The 13,268-nt window shown below is 34.3% G+C and overlaps 1 protein-coding gene across 2 annotated transcripts in view; it reads left to right on the top strand.

Moving 5' to 3' along the window:
• Positions 1–13,268, top strand: part of Tmem232 (transmembrane protein 232) — a 208,685-nt gene that overhangs the window by 59,416 nt on the left and 136,001 nt on the right. For both annotated transcript variants that reach the window (XM_070036029.1, XM_070036028.1), the window contains 2 exons: positions 109–232; positions 1,824–2,073. In XM_070036029.1, the coding sequence (XP_069892130.1) occupies positions 109–232; positions 1,824–2,073 (374 nt within the window). The remainder of the gene's footprint in view (positions 1–108; positions 233–1,823; positions 2,074–13,268) is intronic.

Below are 13,268 nucleotides of genomic sequence, written 5' to 3'. Positions count from 1 at the left end.
AGACATACATGGGCTAAGCATTTATTTCCTCTGTTCTAATATGTTCTTTCACTAAAGTTTAATTATTGTTATTTCCATTCATGTGTTTACCATTTGCTTATCATCCAGGCTAGATACAGTACTGGCTTTGCTTGTCCTTGGGGAGGCTGCCAAATTGAACATGGCCTGCTTGAAGACTTTAATGGACCTAATGAAAGACTTTCTTTCAAGCATTTTGTCTACTCAAAGTCAGGTAACCTATGGCTAATTTAGTTGAGGAACAGAATTATATTTCATTTGTGCCATTATTTAAATTGTATTTCATAGTAGGATATACAATATGTACAACTTTGTAATCATAGCTTTAATGTGCATATACTATAACAATATACATTATTATAGTTTTATTGTCATTATATATTATTAAAATTTCTATTTTACTGACATTAATATTCTTCTTTGTCATTACATTTGATTAAAATTTGTATTTTAGTGGAAGTGATATTTAACTCTTTACTATTTAACATTAACTTTGTTCCTAATTGTTCACAGATAACAAAAAATTATGTTTTGTTTTGGCAGTGTTGGGTTTCAAATTCAGGATCTCACACTTGCCAGGCAGGTGCTCTACCACTTGAACCTTAGCCCATGATGGAGAGTAGTGTTCACAGGGCATTTTTAAACATAAAATTTTATCTGCATGTATTATGAGTTTTTGGATTAAATAAAGTCAAAATACTGAAAGACTATAAACATTTGTTAAAGATTTTTGGGTAGAGAGTGTAACAGACATTAAGCTGATAAATCCAGATACAATACTTGATCTTTTTTAAAAAAATTTATTGTCAAGGTGATGTACAGAGGGATTACAGTTATATAAGTAAGGTAGTGATTAAATTTCTTGTCTAACTTGTTACCCCTTCCCTTATTTTTCTCCCTCTTTCTCCCCCCAACCCCTCCAAGTTGTACAGATCATTTCCAACATATTGTCTTGTGAGTATCGCTGTTGCATAGGTTCCCTCTTTGTCCTTTGTCTTACCATTTTTTTTGTTTCCCTTCCCATCCTAGATAATACTTGATTTTAACCAGTCGTAGCTGAGACCTCTTTGTCCTTTGTCTTACCATTTTTTTTGTTTCCCTTCCCATCCTAGATAATACTTGATTTTAACCAATCGTAGCTGAGATCTTTTGTAACAGATGCTCAAATTCTTCTCCAAAAGATGTCATTATTTTGTTTTCCTATGAAATACATATTAAACTAGTAAATAGTAGAAAAGATTATTTTCTAATGTGCTATAGAAAGGAACATTTTATTTGATTAGTTTATATTCCATTGATTGAAAAGTTCTTTTTTTTAAAAAAAAAAACAACAACTGTTTGACTAGGGTTTGAACTCAGATTCTAGTTCAGGCTAAATCTGTGCTCTAGCATTTCAGCCATAGTTCAGCATCTGTTTGTTTCAGTTTTTACAGATTAAGTTTCTTGCTTTTTTTTTTACTAGCCTATCTCTGACTATGGTCCTCTGACTTTTCTTCCGTGGGGCTTGAACTCTGGGCCTGGGCGCTGTCCCTGTGCTCTTCAGCTCAAGGCAAGCGCTCTACTGCTTGAGCCACAGCGCTACTTCCGGTTTTCTGGTGGTTTGTTGGAGCTAAGAGTCGCTAGGACTTTCCTGCCCGGGCTGGCTTTGAACTGTATCCTGAGATCTCAGCCTGTTGAGTGGCTAGGATTATAGGCGTGAGCCACCGGCGCCTGGATGATAACATTTTTTGTTTTAAATATAATGTATATAGGATTTAATCATAATAGGATATATTTTTCTTACTTAATATTTTTTCTTATTTCAGGAAGAACGCTATGAGAAAGATTGTCTTTCTTGGGCCTGGAATATAGTCTATATATACACAACGATTATTGCAGAAATCTGCTTGTATGCAGCTACTTCTGATTTGCGAAAAACTGCTTTAATTGGGTTCTGTTACTGTAAGAGTGCACAAAAATCTTATTTCCCAATGGAAAAATCAGAACACCCAGAATTACGGGAAACAAGTATTTTAAGTCTTTTGGAGTATTTCTCTTCAAAACTGTCAGATAATTGTAAGTAAGTTACTTTTCACCTCAATAAGTAATATTTTCTAAGTGTCCCTGTCCACATATAATACTAAACTTTCATCTAGAAGTGAGAAATAACCTCAAATCCAGTAGGACATCCTAGAGGCAATATTTTATAAAGTGGAAATTTTTTACCAATAATTTTGAAATAACTGAAGTATAGGCTAGACTTGGTTGATTTATGATTCAAATAATATAATTTGAAAAGAAAAGGTATCTTCAGGAATCGTGATGGGTATGTAAGTTAATTTTCCAGGTTTGTTCTTTTCCCCTAAGGATTTTGTTCCTTCCCCATATTCTCAAATCACCCACTGTTTCTTGTCCTTCCCTTGGAGGATTTCTCTTCCATCCTCACTCAAATACTGTCATACATTCTCCACCCCATATTCTAGTGCTCAGTCACCTATGTTGCAAGTGGTTTTTTAGTAAACTGCAGCAGATATTAATTTTACTCTTAAAACCTTGTTCATACATCTAACATTACTATCTATGCTTTTGATTTTATTAACAGACAAACAGTTACTATTCCATCCTATATTGCTGTAATTCTTAAATTTTATTGTCAAAGTGATGTACGGGGGGGGGGGTTACAGTTATGTAAGTAATGAGTACGTTTCTTGTCGAACTTGTTACTCCCTCCCTAATTTATCTCCCACTTTCCCTTCCCCCATTTCCCCCCCCCCCAGTTATACAGATCATTAGTTGTACCGATCATTTCCAAAATATTTCCTTGTGAGCATCACTGTTGCATTGGTTCCCCCTTTGTTATTGTTATTCACCTTTCCTTCCCTCATTCAGATAAATGTATATATAATACCCATGGTACCATAATCAAATACAGTGACAACAGGAAATAAACCATAGGGAGGAAAATAGAAAAGAAACAAGAAATCACATAATACATTAAAAACAACAACAATAAAGAAAAAACCTCTTGTGTCCATATCTTGGAGTTCATTAAGGGACTTTTTTTTTTTTCAAAGTCTACCTAGGTTTCTTTTTCTTTTTTTTTTAATTTTAATTTTAATTTTTTGTGAACATACTGTACAGAGGGTTACAATTACACACGGGCAAGATAATGAGTACATTTCTTATCAAGCATTGCAGCCTCCTCCTTTGTTTACCCTTCACATCCCTTAAGGGACTTTTTTTTTGGCGGGGGAGGGGGAGGGTGCTGGCCCTGGGGAATTAAACTCAGGACCTGGGAGCTGTGCCTGAGCACAGCTCCACTTTTGGTGTGTGTGTGTGTGTGTGTGTGTGTGTGTGTTTAATTGGAGATAAGAGTTTCATAGACTTTCCTGCCTGAGCTAGCTTCCAAATTCAATCCTTAGATCTCAGCCCCCTGACTAGCTAGGATTATAGGTGTGAGCGATTGACAACCAGTTTAACACATGATTTTTTAAAAGTTTTTTCCTTCCTTCCTTCCTTCTTTCCTTCCTTCTTTCCTTCCTTCTGGATCTTCTTATGTAGCCTATGCTAGTTTTGAACTCATTTCCTCCTGCTGCATAGTACCATACTCAGTTAAAATCACTTTACTAAGATGGACCGTATTAAAAATTTTATTTCTATCACAGACTTTTTTTTGGGAAAAGGCATTAAAATATCTAAAAACTTAGAAAAATACTTGGTACATAGTAAAGACTAAACTGTTAGTATGTGTTATGGTTATTTGCTTAATTTTAGCCCCATTTCGTTAATGATTATGATGTTAAAGCATCAATATAGATGGATTTTTCCTAACAATTATTTTTGTGTACTTGGAGATTATTATTTATACATTAAGATATAAATGACAGTGATAAATACCTTATATATGATATATGACTTTTTTCTTTTATTTGGTCGGTCGTGGGGCTTGAACTCTGGGCCTGAGTGCTGTCCTTGAGCTCGTCAGCTCAAGGCTAGCACTCTCCCATTTGATTCACAGTGTCACTTCGGTTTTCTGATGGTTTATGGGAGAAAAGAATCTCACAAACTTTCCTGCTCAGGGTGGCTTTGAACCTTGATCTTCAGATCTCAGCCTCCTGAGTAACTAGGATTACAGGAATGAGCCACCTGAGCCAAGTTATAACTTTTTAATGAAGATATCAATCAGTGCTTTTCAGAATCATTTTTATGTAAAATCTTCATTGGAAAAAATAATTTTAGCCATAGTTCTGTGAAAGAATTGTTACAAGAGACTAATGATTTCCTTGAAGATAATTTTCAGGTGATCTTATCTGATGTAGCAGCATAACCCCAAACATTCAGGGGGATGAATGGACATACTTAACATGTCTATTTTCCACTCAGAGATTATGTATCAGGCTAGATTTTTACATAAAATCAGATGTTTATTAACAATAATTCAATATTAATATTAATTCAAGTAAAGTTTCTGGCCAGTAACCGAAGTGCTGTGTTTCAATTTTTTCTAAATTATTATCTTTTTAAACTTTATTGTGAAGATGTACAGAGGAGTTACAGTTACATGAGTAAGGCAATGAGTACATTACTTGAACATTTTTACCCCTTTGTTGTTCTCTCACTATCCCTTCCTTCCCCCACTCCACCTCCCCTGCCCCTCCCCCCCCAAGTTGTAACGTTCATTTCCAATATACTGCCTTGTGGGTATAATTTTTGCCATGGGTCATCCTGTGTCCTTGTTTCACCATTTTGTTATTCCCCTTCCCCTCCTCAGATTAGACAGATGTATATACAAGATGCACTGTACCAAAATCACGTACAGTGACAACAGGGGATATGCCATAGGGGAAAGAACATACAAAGGAAACAAAAAAAAAATCATGTAGCACACTTAAAACAACAACAACAACAAAGACAGACCTCTTGTGTCCATATCTTGGGTTTCATTTCATGTAGCATCATCTTATATGATTGTATGTACATAGTGTTTGAGATTTTCAGCTCATCTGATAAGATTATCTTATACGTATACTAACTATTGCAAAAAAGGGAAACCTAAATGGGACTTAAATTTCTTTGGGACTGGACTAGCTTACTTCACTTAATATGATTTTTTTCCCAAGTCTTTCCATTACCTAACAAGTGGGGTGGTGTCATTCTTTCTGATGGAAGCATAGAATTCCATTATATATATATTATATATGTATATACATATATACATCTCACATTTATTTGATTAATTAATTGATTTTTTTGCTGGTATTAGTTTTTGGGTTTTGAACTCAAGATCTTGTATTCTCTAGACAGGTCCAATGTCAGGGCTTGAATTATGAGCCTCATGCTCTTCTTTCTCACATCTGGTATTCTACCACTTGAACCATGCCCCATCTTTGTTTATTTTTGTTTATCTGATTTATTTTTTTGTGTGCCAGCCCTTGGACTTGAACTCAGGGACTGGGTGCTGTCCTTGAGCTTTTTTGTTCAAAGTTATCACTCTACTACTTGAGCCATAGCTTCATTTCTGGCTTTTTGATGGTTCATTGAAGATAAGAGTCTCATGGGCTTTCTTGCCTGGGCTAGCATTGGACTGTGATTCTCAGATCACAGCCTCCTGAGTAGCTATGATAACAGGTGTGAGCCACTGATAGCAAGCTCCCCATCTCTGTTTATTTTGAAACTCACAGACTTCTCTGCCTGGACTGGCCTCAAACCACAATCCTCCTGGTTTCGTCTTTCTGAATAGTTAGTTGACATATGTCACTAGTGCCTGGCCCGACTCATTTTGTTCCTGGTTATTTTTTCAGATACGGTCTCAATTTTTACGTAGGTGCACAGTGGATTATGTGCTTTTCCACATAGTTGATGGAAACAGTTGCATGTCACCATATTCAGCTTCTTCAATGAAATTGAGTCTCATGGACTTTTTATTTACCTGTGACCTCTCAGTCTCAATCTTTCACCTAGCTGGGATAGCAGGCATAAGCCGCCAGTGTTAAGCTTCAGTGATTTATTTAATATAAATTTCTATTTATGTGAATTACTACCACATATGCATTTAACCTTTGGTTGAGACTCAGAACCTGATTTCATTATTCTTTTTATGAAGTGCCATCCCACGTACCTTTCAGTGTAGTTGGGCTGTAGGCAGGTTTGAATATTTGGAATTACCTGAAAAGATCCTGATTTGAAATTGAAATTGTGGCAGCATGGTCCACAGAGGAGATTATTTTGAGCTTCAAATATATGAGGGAAGGTGATAAAAATTTTATTTAAGCACACAGAACTTTTGCTTGATCCTTTTGAGATTCCAATTTTGAGAAATAGTTTGTCTTCCTGTATTATAGAAGATAATTCCAATGAACTTTTATTGAGTTCTAACTATGCACTTTCGAGGCATTTAACTTATATCACATAACTCGTAAGTCATTATAACAAGACTATAACATAGCCATATCTCCATTTATAGATGAGAAAACTGAGACACTAGAGTATTGCAATTAGTCAGTGACACATTTGAGACATAGCATAGGAAATCTGGTTTCAGAATACATGCTGATATCTACCTCACTATACTAAGCTAAAGAGGAGAGTTAAAAATTTCAATTTTCTTAAATTGCCCATCTGTGTATTTTAAAATTCAAAACAAGTGAGAAATTCTGTCCCCTACAGCACTGTTGGTGACTGCTTCTACAGACTGTCATGAGGGGTCCTTCTTCCCAATGCACACTCTGGGGTCTGGTTCTAGAGTTTTGGATTAGTTGTTTTCCAGGATTTTCATCATTGAACAAGTTCCACATGATAGCTTGTTAAAACTTCTAACTTTTTTTGTTTATAATGATGATTAAATGCATTCATTACAGAAGAAACATGTCTTACTACAGGCCTGTATGAAGGTTACCAGTCAATATTACTTATAATATTACTTACAATATTACTTATAATGATATCTTTAAAACACAAAACACAATCTTCCTGTATTCCTATTTTGTGGTAACAATGCTAAGTGATAGACTTCAGAATCTGTGATAACAAAACTTGGAAATTATATATTCTGTAGGGAACCAGCGGACACTGATTTTAGTGTCTTTTGTATGAGAAAGTTAAATGTTTAACAATAGATAATGAATCGCAGAACCAAAAATACCTTAGAGTAGTAAACCTATTTTCAATCATGTAGTACTAATTTAATGTGCAAATCTCTTCTAGATCATTGTCCAAGAGTGAACAGTTCAATTTCCTTGAACAAGCAACAAAAATGTGAAAGTCTTCATTTCCCAAAGCAGGTCATTCCATTTTGGGACCCTGAAAAATGCTTCATTATATTACCTTTAAATCTTTCTTTCAAAATCTCCAAACCAGTTTAAATTTTGCCTAGAGGCAATTTAAAACTCTCTTTTTTTTTCTCCATGGAGACTTTCAAATTTTTGAAGACAATTACTTTGGCTCCCTCTCCTCATCTTCACCTTGCCATTATCTCCCAACTTTGTGCTTACTGACAATTTCCTGGTGGTATTTTTTTTGTAGCACATGAGACACATATTTTCAGCATGATTTAGAATTAATTTCTTAAATTTGTAATATTGGCATCTGTCTGAGTTTACAATAATTTATGCCACTTTTATGAAGCCACGTGGAGACATGAGTGGGACCCAATTACATTTTCATTCAATGTTGCCTCTGAATGGGAAAAGTAAATATGACATTCTCCCTCTCATTTGTTTGAGAGAGTTTTTTCCTTCAACTGGTTCTCCAGTGATAGCAGTGAAGGAAATATATGTCATGTTTATAAAAATAACTGCATACTTCATTCTTATTCAATTTACCTTAGGAAAAAATCATTAGCACAGAGGAATGATTCCTTTTTCAAAAAATAAACGAAAATGAACTAGAATCTTAGAAAAATTAAAACTTTTAATGATACTTTAAATCTTTCATATACCTTACTTTGCTGAAGATTATTCAGGGAAATATCTAGCAATGAGATGTGTTTCTTACACATGGGTAATACATAAATCCTATAAAAATCCATATGCATGTTAGCAACAGATCAAAGCAATGTCATATGTCACAATGCTGTGTGCTGACTGGCATTTTTGTATTTCCATGTAGTATTTTACAGCCTGGCTGAATTCTATTGTTAGATTCCAAAAGATTTTTATTAGTGCATTAGGATTTTATTTTTTTGATAGTAATATTTATTTTTCATATTTTTATTGTCAAGGTTACAATTATGGGGTTACAATTGCATGTGTAAGGTAATAAGTACATTTCTTGTCAAACTTGTTACCCCTTCCCTCATTCTTCTCCTACTTTTTCTCCTCCACAACCCCCCCTCATACTTTGTCTCACTACCGTGTTGTTCCCCTTCCCTTCCCTAATTCAAATAAATGTACGTACAACACCAGGGTACCAAAATCAAATACAGTGACAACAGAGGATATGCTGTAGGGGGAAGAACATACAAAAGAAACAAGAAAAATCACATAGTACATTAAAAACAACATATTAAAGATCATGACAACTTCAGGCAGAGAGGTGTACTTATTATTTCTTTGATAATTTTCTTTATTGAGTCCATGTATCATGTTGAAAAGAAATGGTGAAAGCAGTCATCCTTAGAGGAAACCTTTCAGGTTTTTTTTTTACTAGTAAGTAAAGTTACCTGTGAATTCTTCATAGACAGCTTCCATTGTTGTTGAGGGATTTTCTTCCATTACTAATTTTGAGTGTTTTATCATGAGCTACTGAATCTTGTCAAATACTTCTTTTGCATATATTTAGAGAAATATGTGGTTTGGGGTTTTCATTCTGTCAGTGAGCTTGTGGATCAGATCTTGCTTTTCAACTCCACAATTTCTATATTTCTCATTTAATTTTCCATAATTATATCACATGATCATTGGCAATAGGAATGGAATCATTATGTTTGATTGACAATTCAAGATTTATCTCCAGAGCTATACTGAAATTTGTACACATCTAGAATTTAAATAAGATTGAGATTTTGCTATCAAGGATAAAAAGAAAGAAAAAATTATGAATAGATTGTAGATTTTAAAATACATATTCAACTTAAACTATATTATTAATTATTTAATTTATATGGAAATAATTTAGGGTACATTTGGAATTTCAGCATTGCAAGCATAGTGTTATCAGTCTCTATGGGAATTTTCAATCAGTGTAATTATATATATATATATATACATATACATATATATATATATATATATAACTGGTATTTAAAAAACCATAGATATTTATATCAGTATATGACACAATAAATTTCTTTGTCTATACTTGTTTACTAGATGTAGTAACTAGAAATTAAAAACTAGTTTGCAAAATACCTAATGAAATTTCACTTTTGTGTTATGAAATCTCAAGAAAGCAGCTATAAAAACACTCATTTTGTTCTGCAGTTTTCATCTTTCACTTGCTTTGTGATCACTTGTATTATTTTTAAAGTGCTCAATTGGGAAGTAGTTGAAGAATTCAGATATGTTATGTCTTGTTCTAGTCCATGACTTCTAGAGAACTTCGTGTTTTTTGTTTTTTGGTTTTTTTTTGTCGGTCATAGGGCTTGAACTCTCAGCCTGGGCATTGTTCCTGAGCTCTTCAGCTCAAGATGAGCACCCTACTGCTTGAGCCACAGCACCACTTCTGGTTTTCTGGTGGTTAATTGGAGATAAGAGTCTCACAGACTTTCCTGCCTGGGCTGGCTTTGAATCTTGTTCCTCAGATCTCAGCCTCCCGAGTAACTAGGATTATAAGCGCTCGGCAAAACTTCGTATTTTTAAAATGAAGAATACATAGACTATGAATCCAATTATTTCACTCGGTTGTCCTGCTTCGTTTTGGGTGTGCTTGTGGGTCTACAACTCATCTTCTCTCTGATGTGTTTGTGGGTTTATAACTCATTTTTCTTTGTCATCCTTTTAGAGAAAAAAATCTATAATTAAAATACCATTGATGTCATTTTCCTTTTATTCCTTTCATATTTAAAATAACATACTATACACAAGATTCAATAAGAAGCCATAAAAATGTTCTCTACAGCCATATTCTGTTAGAAATTATTAAGTACATTAAAAGCAAACTATGGCTCTACATTTTAGTGAACTCAGAAAACTAGTAAGCAAACCAAAAATAAAACAAAATAAGTGTGACTAAATTTCTGAACAATGAGCCATACTACAAAATATATAGTAAGTTGATCTTTTTAAAGGGATTCCAGTGACATACTTTATCCAGATAAAATTAAGCTTCCTGCTGAAAATTCACACATAGCCAAGTTCAGGGGAAAATCCTAGACTCTAATAAAATGTTACATTTCAGTAAATATCCTGTCAACTTAGTAAATGGCAAAATGAAAATATATACAAATAATAGTTTGACATGTTGTCCTCACATAGCAGAAGAGTATTGTATTCCATCAGATGAACCATTATTCCTCAATTTAAGAATTCCTCAATTTAAGAATCCTCTCTTGAAGACAATACTAAATTGTCTTCATTGCTCACATTCACTGTGCTGCAACTTGGGACACCTGAGCTCCACACAGTGCCTTGTCTTTACTAACAACAGGACAACTCTCCTCTATAGCCTTTGAAACTCCAGCTTCGGTATTCTCTTGGGTCTTTTGTATCATAGAATTTGGAGCTAGCATTGATACATTTTAACCCTTATCTAAAGCTTTATTGGTCATTATATGTAAGGGTGAGGATTTTATGATTTATTTGGTGAATAGTCAATCATCCTTCTAATTATATTTATTATATAACACTAAAATTCTGTAATAGTTCAATGTCTAGCATTTGTCTCATAATATTATTTCTTCCTTATCCTTCCAATATGTGCATCAACTAGAGTAAATATCACACAAATCAAGATACAAACTAGAGTTTTATTACATTACTTAAAGGGTAATTAAGAGGATGTTTAGTTATTTATGGATCTGCCAACGTCCTATATCCTTACAATGTTTTGCTCTGACTTCTCTGCTGGATTTTCATTTCTATACCTGTGGTCTCATTGTGAAAAGGTTTTTTTGTTTTGTTTTGTTTTTTTGGTTCCAGAATTCACAGACTCACACAGCACTGCAAGGCAGGGAAAAAGAGAAGCAATAGTACTGGTTCTCTTCTTGAATTTTAGCATAGAAGAAAAGATTTCCCAGCTGCAGCCCAGAAGATGATCCTTTGTGTAAAACTGATAGGATTTGTCACACAGTCTGTAAGGAAGCCTGGGAAAGTAATGTTTAAGGAAAAGAAATGCATTTGTTATTACCCATAAGAATTTATTCTCAGGATCTAAGTAAAAACAAATTTTATTTAGAAAATGAGGCTGGTGACATGCAGAAAACTATAGTAATGACTTCCTTTGACAATAGAAAATAGGTTTTATTATCTATAAGATTTGACAGTCATAGTATTAATGATTAGGATAATTACAATATCTACCCATTTGGAGTTTACCATCTCAAATAACAACAAATATCAGAGGGCCTTGTGGAAGTTTAACAATTTCATTCACAACATCAGTCAAATTACATAATTTTATTTCCATATATACCTTATGACTTCTATGCCATTTTAACATCTCGGACACAAGTTCTGTAGAGTCCAATTTGGGCTGAGTTGATCAAATCTGCAAAACAATACTTTCTGCTTTCTTGTTTATGCTAGAATGTTAAGTTTGGGTGAGAAAGGCCTGGCATAGAATGTGCCAGGGATCTCAGAGCAACAAGGAGCTGATTGAGGGACGAATATAGGCTCTTTTTTTCTTGTCCATTTATTGCAACTTTAGGCTGAATAGAGCCCTAGGAACTGTGAAAAGGGCAGAGAAGAATGGTGTCAGAATATTTGACAATGGGTGGGATTTTTAGATATGATGTATAGGAAGATGAGTCCCTGTGGCTAGATACATGTCTGCTTGCTCTTCCATTTTCCACACCTTGAACAAGGGCTGTATATTGTGGTTCAAGATTGCATTATATTTAGCACACCTGACTAAAAACTCCTTTGTCAACATTGCCTCCTCGATCAATGCTAAATGTGCTGGAGAAAGGGTGGTTAATAGGAATGTTATTAACTATAAAGGTGAGATCTTTCCTCTAAATTTGCCTGAGGATCACCATAAAGTACAAAATAACCAGCACAGAGCATTGCCATATCTTTTTAAAGTTTAACAAAGTTTATTTAGTAAGTCAGGGCCAAGCAAGGAAGGGGATAAAGGAGCACCCACCAATACACAATGGGTTGAACAAAGGCCTGCAAATAGTACTCCTTGTGCTGGATACATTTATGTCTACTAAGGGGAGAAATTCCATCTAGGTAGGTGGTCGTGGCACTTAGCAACCTTCAATCCAAAATAGGAGACAATGAATTTAGGATAGCTCTATAATTGTATTTGGATGTTACTTACCCAAACTTGGAGACAATGGATTTAGGTGGCTCAAAACTTGTAAGGTTTTGTGTCATGGATGTCTGCTTCTTAGTACCTCCAGAGAGAAATCAGACCTCAGTGATGAAGATGTTGGCTGCTAAATAATCTTTGATGTAGAGCAGTAAAATTAGATTAACCTTTGGAAAGTATATGCATCTACCACATCCCTTTCTTTAGATGCCCAATGAGTTTCAGTTTCCCCAGATGAATCACTTTGTTCAGTGAATAAAAGGTAATTCTCTGAGCAGAAAGGAGTGCTGAAGGTAATTATTTTTGTAAGGTCTAAAATATTCTTACTCTTCCCAAGAAGTTTTCCTGTCGTTCCTGTGAAAGAAACAATCTAGCTCTGTATAAATGAAAGCTAAAGAGACCCTCTCCTTCTCTTGTTTCATTTATTTCCTAGCATGTTATTATTATTTCGTTTATAGGAATAGGCTGAAATAGCATGCTGGACTTCAAATTTATCTATTTTCTGTGTGTGAAAGTATACTTTCTACCCACATCAATACACTTTGACTTTACTGCTCAAGAATGCTATGAGAATATTCCTTACATTTGTGAAGCAAAAACAATACCAAGTATCCCATTTGATTCAATTATTTGAAATCCATCTAAAACTAAACATAGAGTAAAAAGACCGATGAAACTAGAAATAAATGCAATATCTCTAAAGTACATTCCAACATGCTATTTTGTAAAAATACATTTTTTCCAGAGCAAAAGGATATATTTAGATTTCCTATCCAAATTAATTAAGAAGCTGATATATCTACATTTATAAAAATAACTCACCTGGTACTTGTAGCTTCCTATTTTACATGAGCCAGAAT

This window comes from Dipodomys merriami, unplaced genomic scaffold, assembly GCF_024711535.1.
Source record: "Dipodomys merriami isolate MVZ:Mamm:240054 unplaced genomic scaffold, mDipMer1.0.p SCAF_27, whole genome shotgun sequence".
Lineage (NCBI taxonomy): Eukaryota > Metazoa > Chordata > Mammalia > Rodentia > Heteromyidae > Dipodomys > Dipodomys merriami.
The sequence above is the reverse complement of the archived record's forward strand: the minus strand, read 5'-3'. Positions and strand labels throughout refer to the sequence as shown.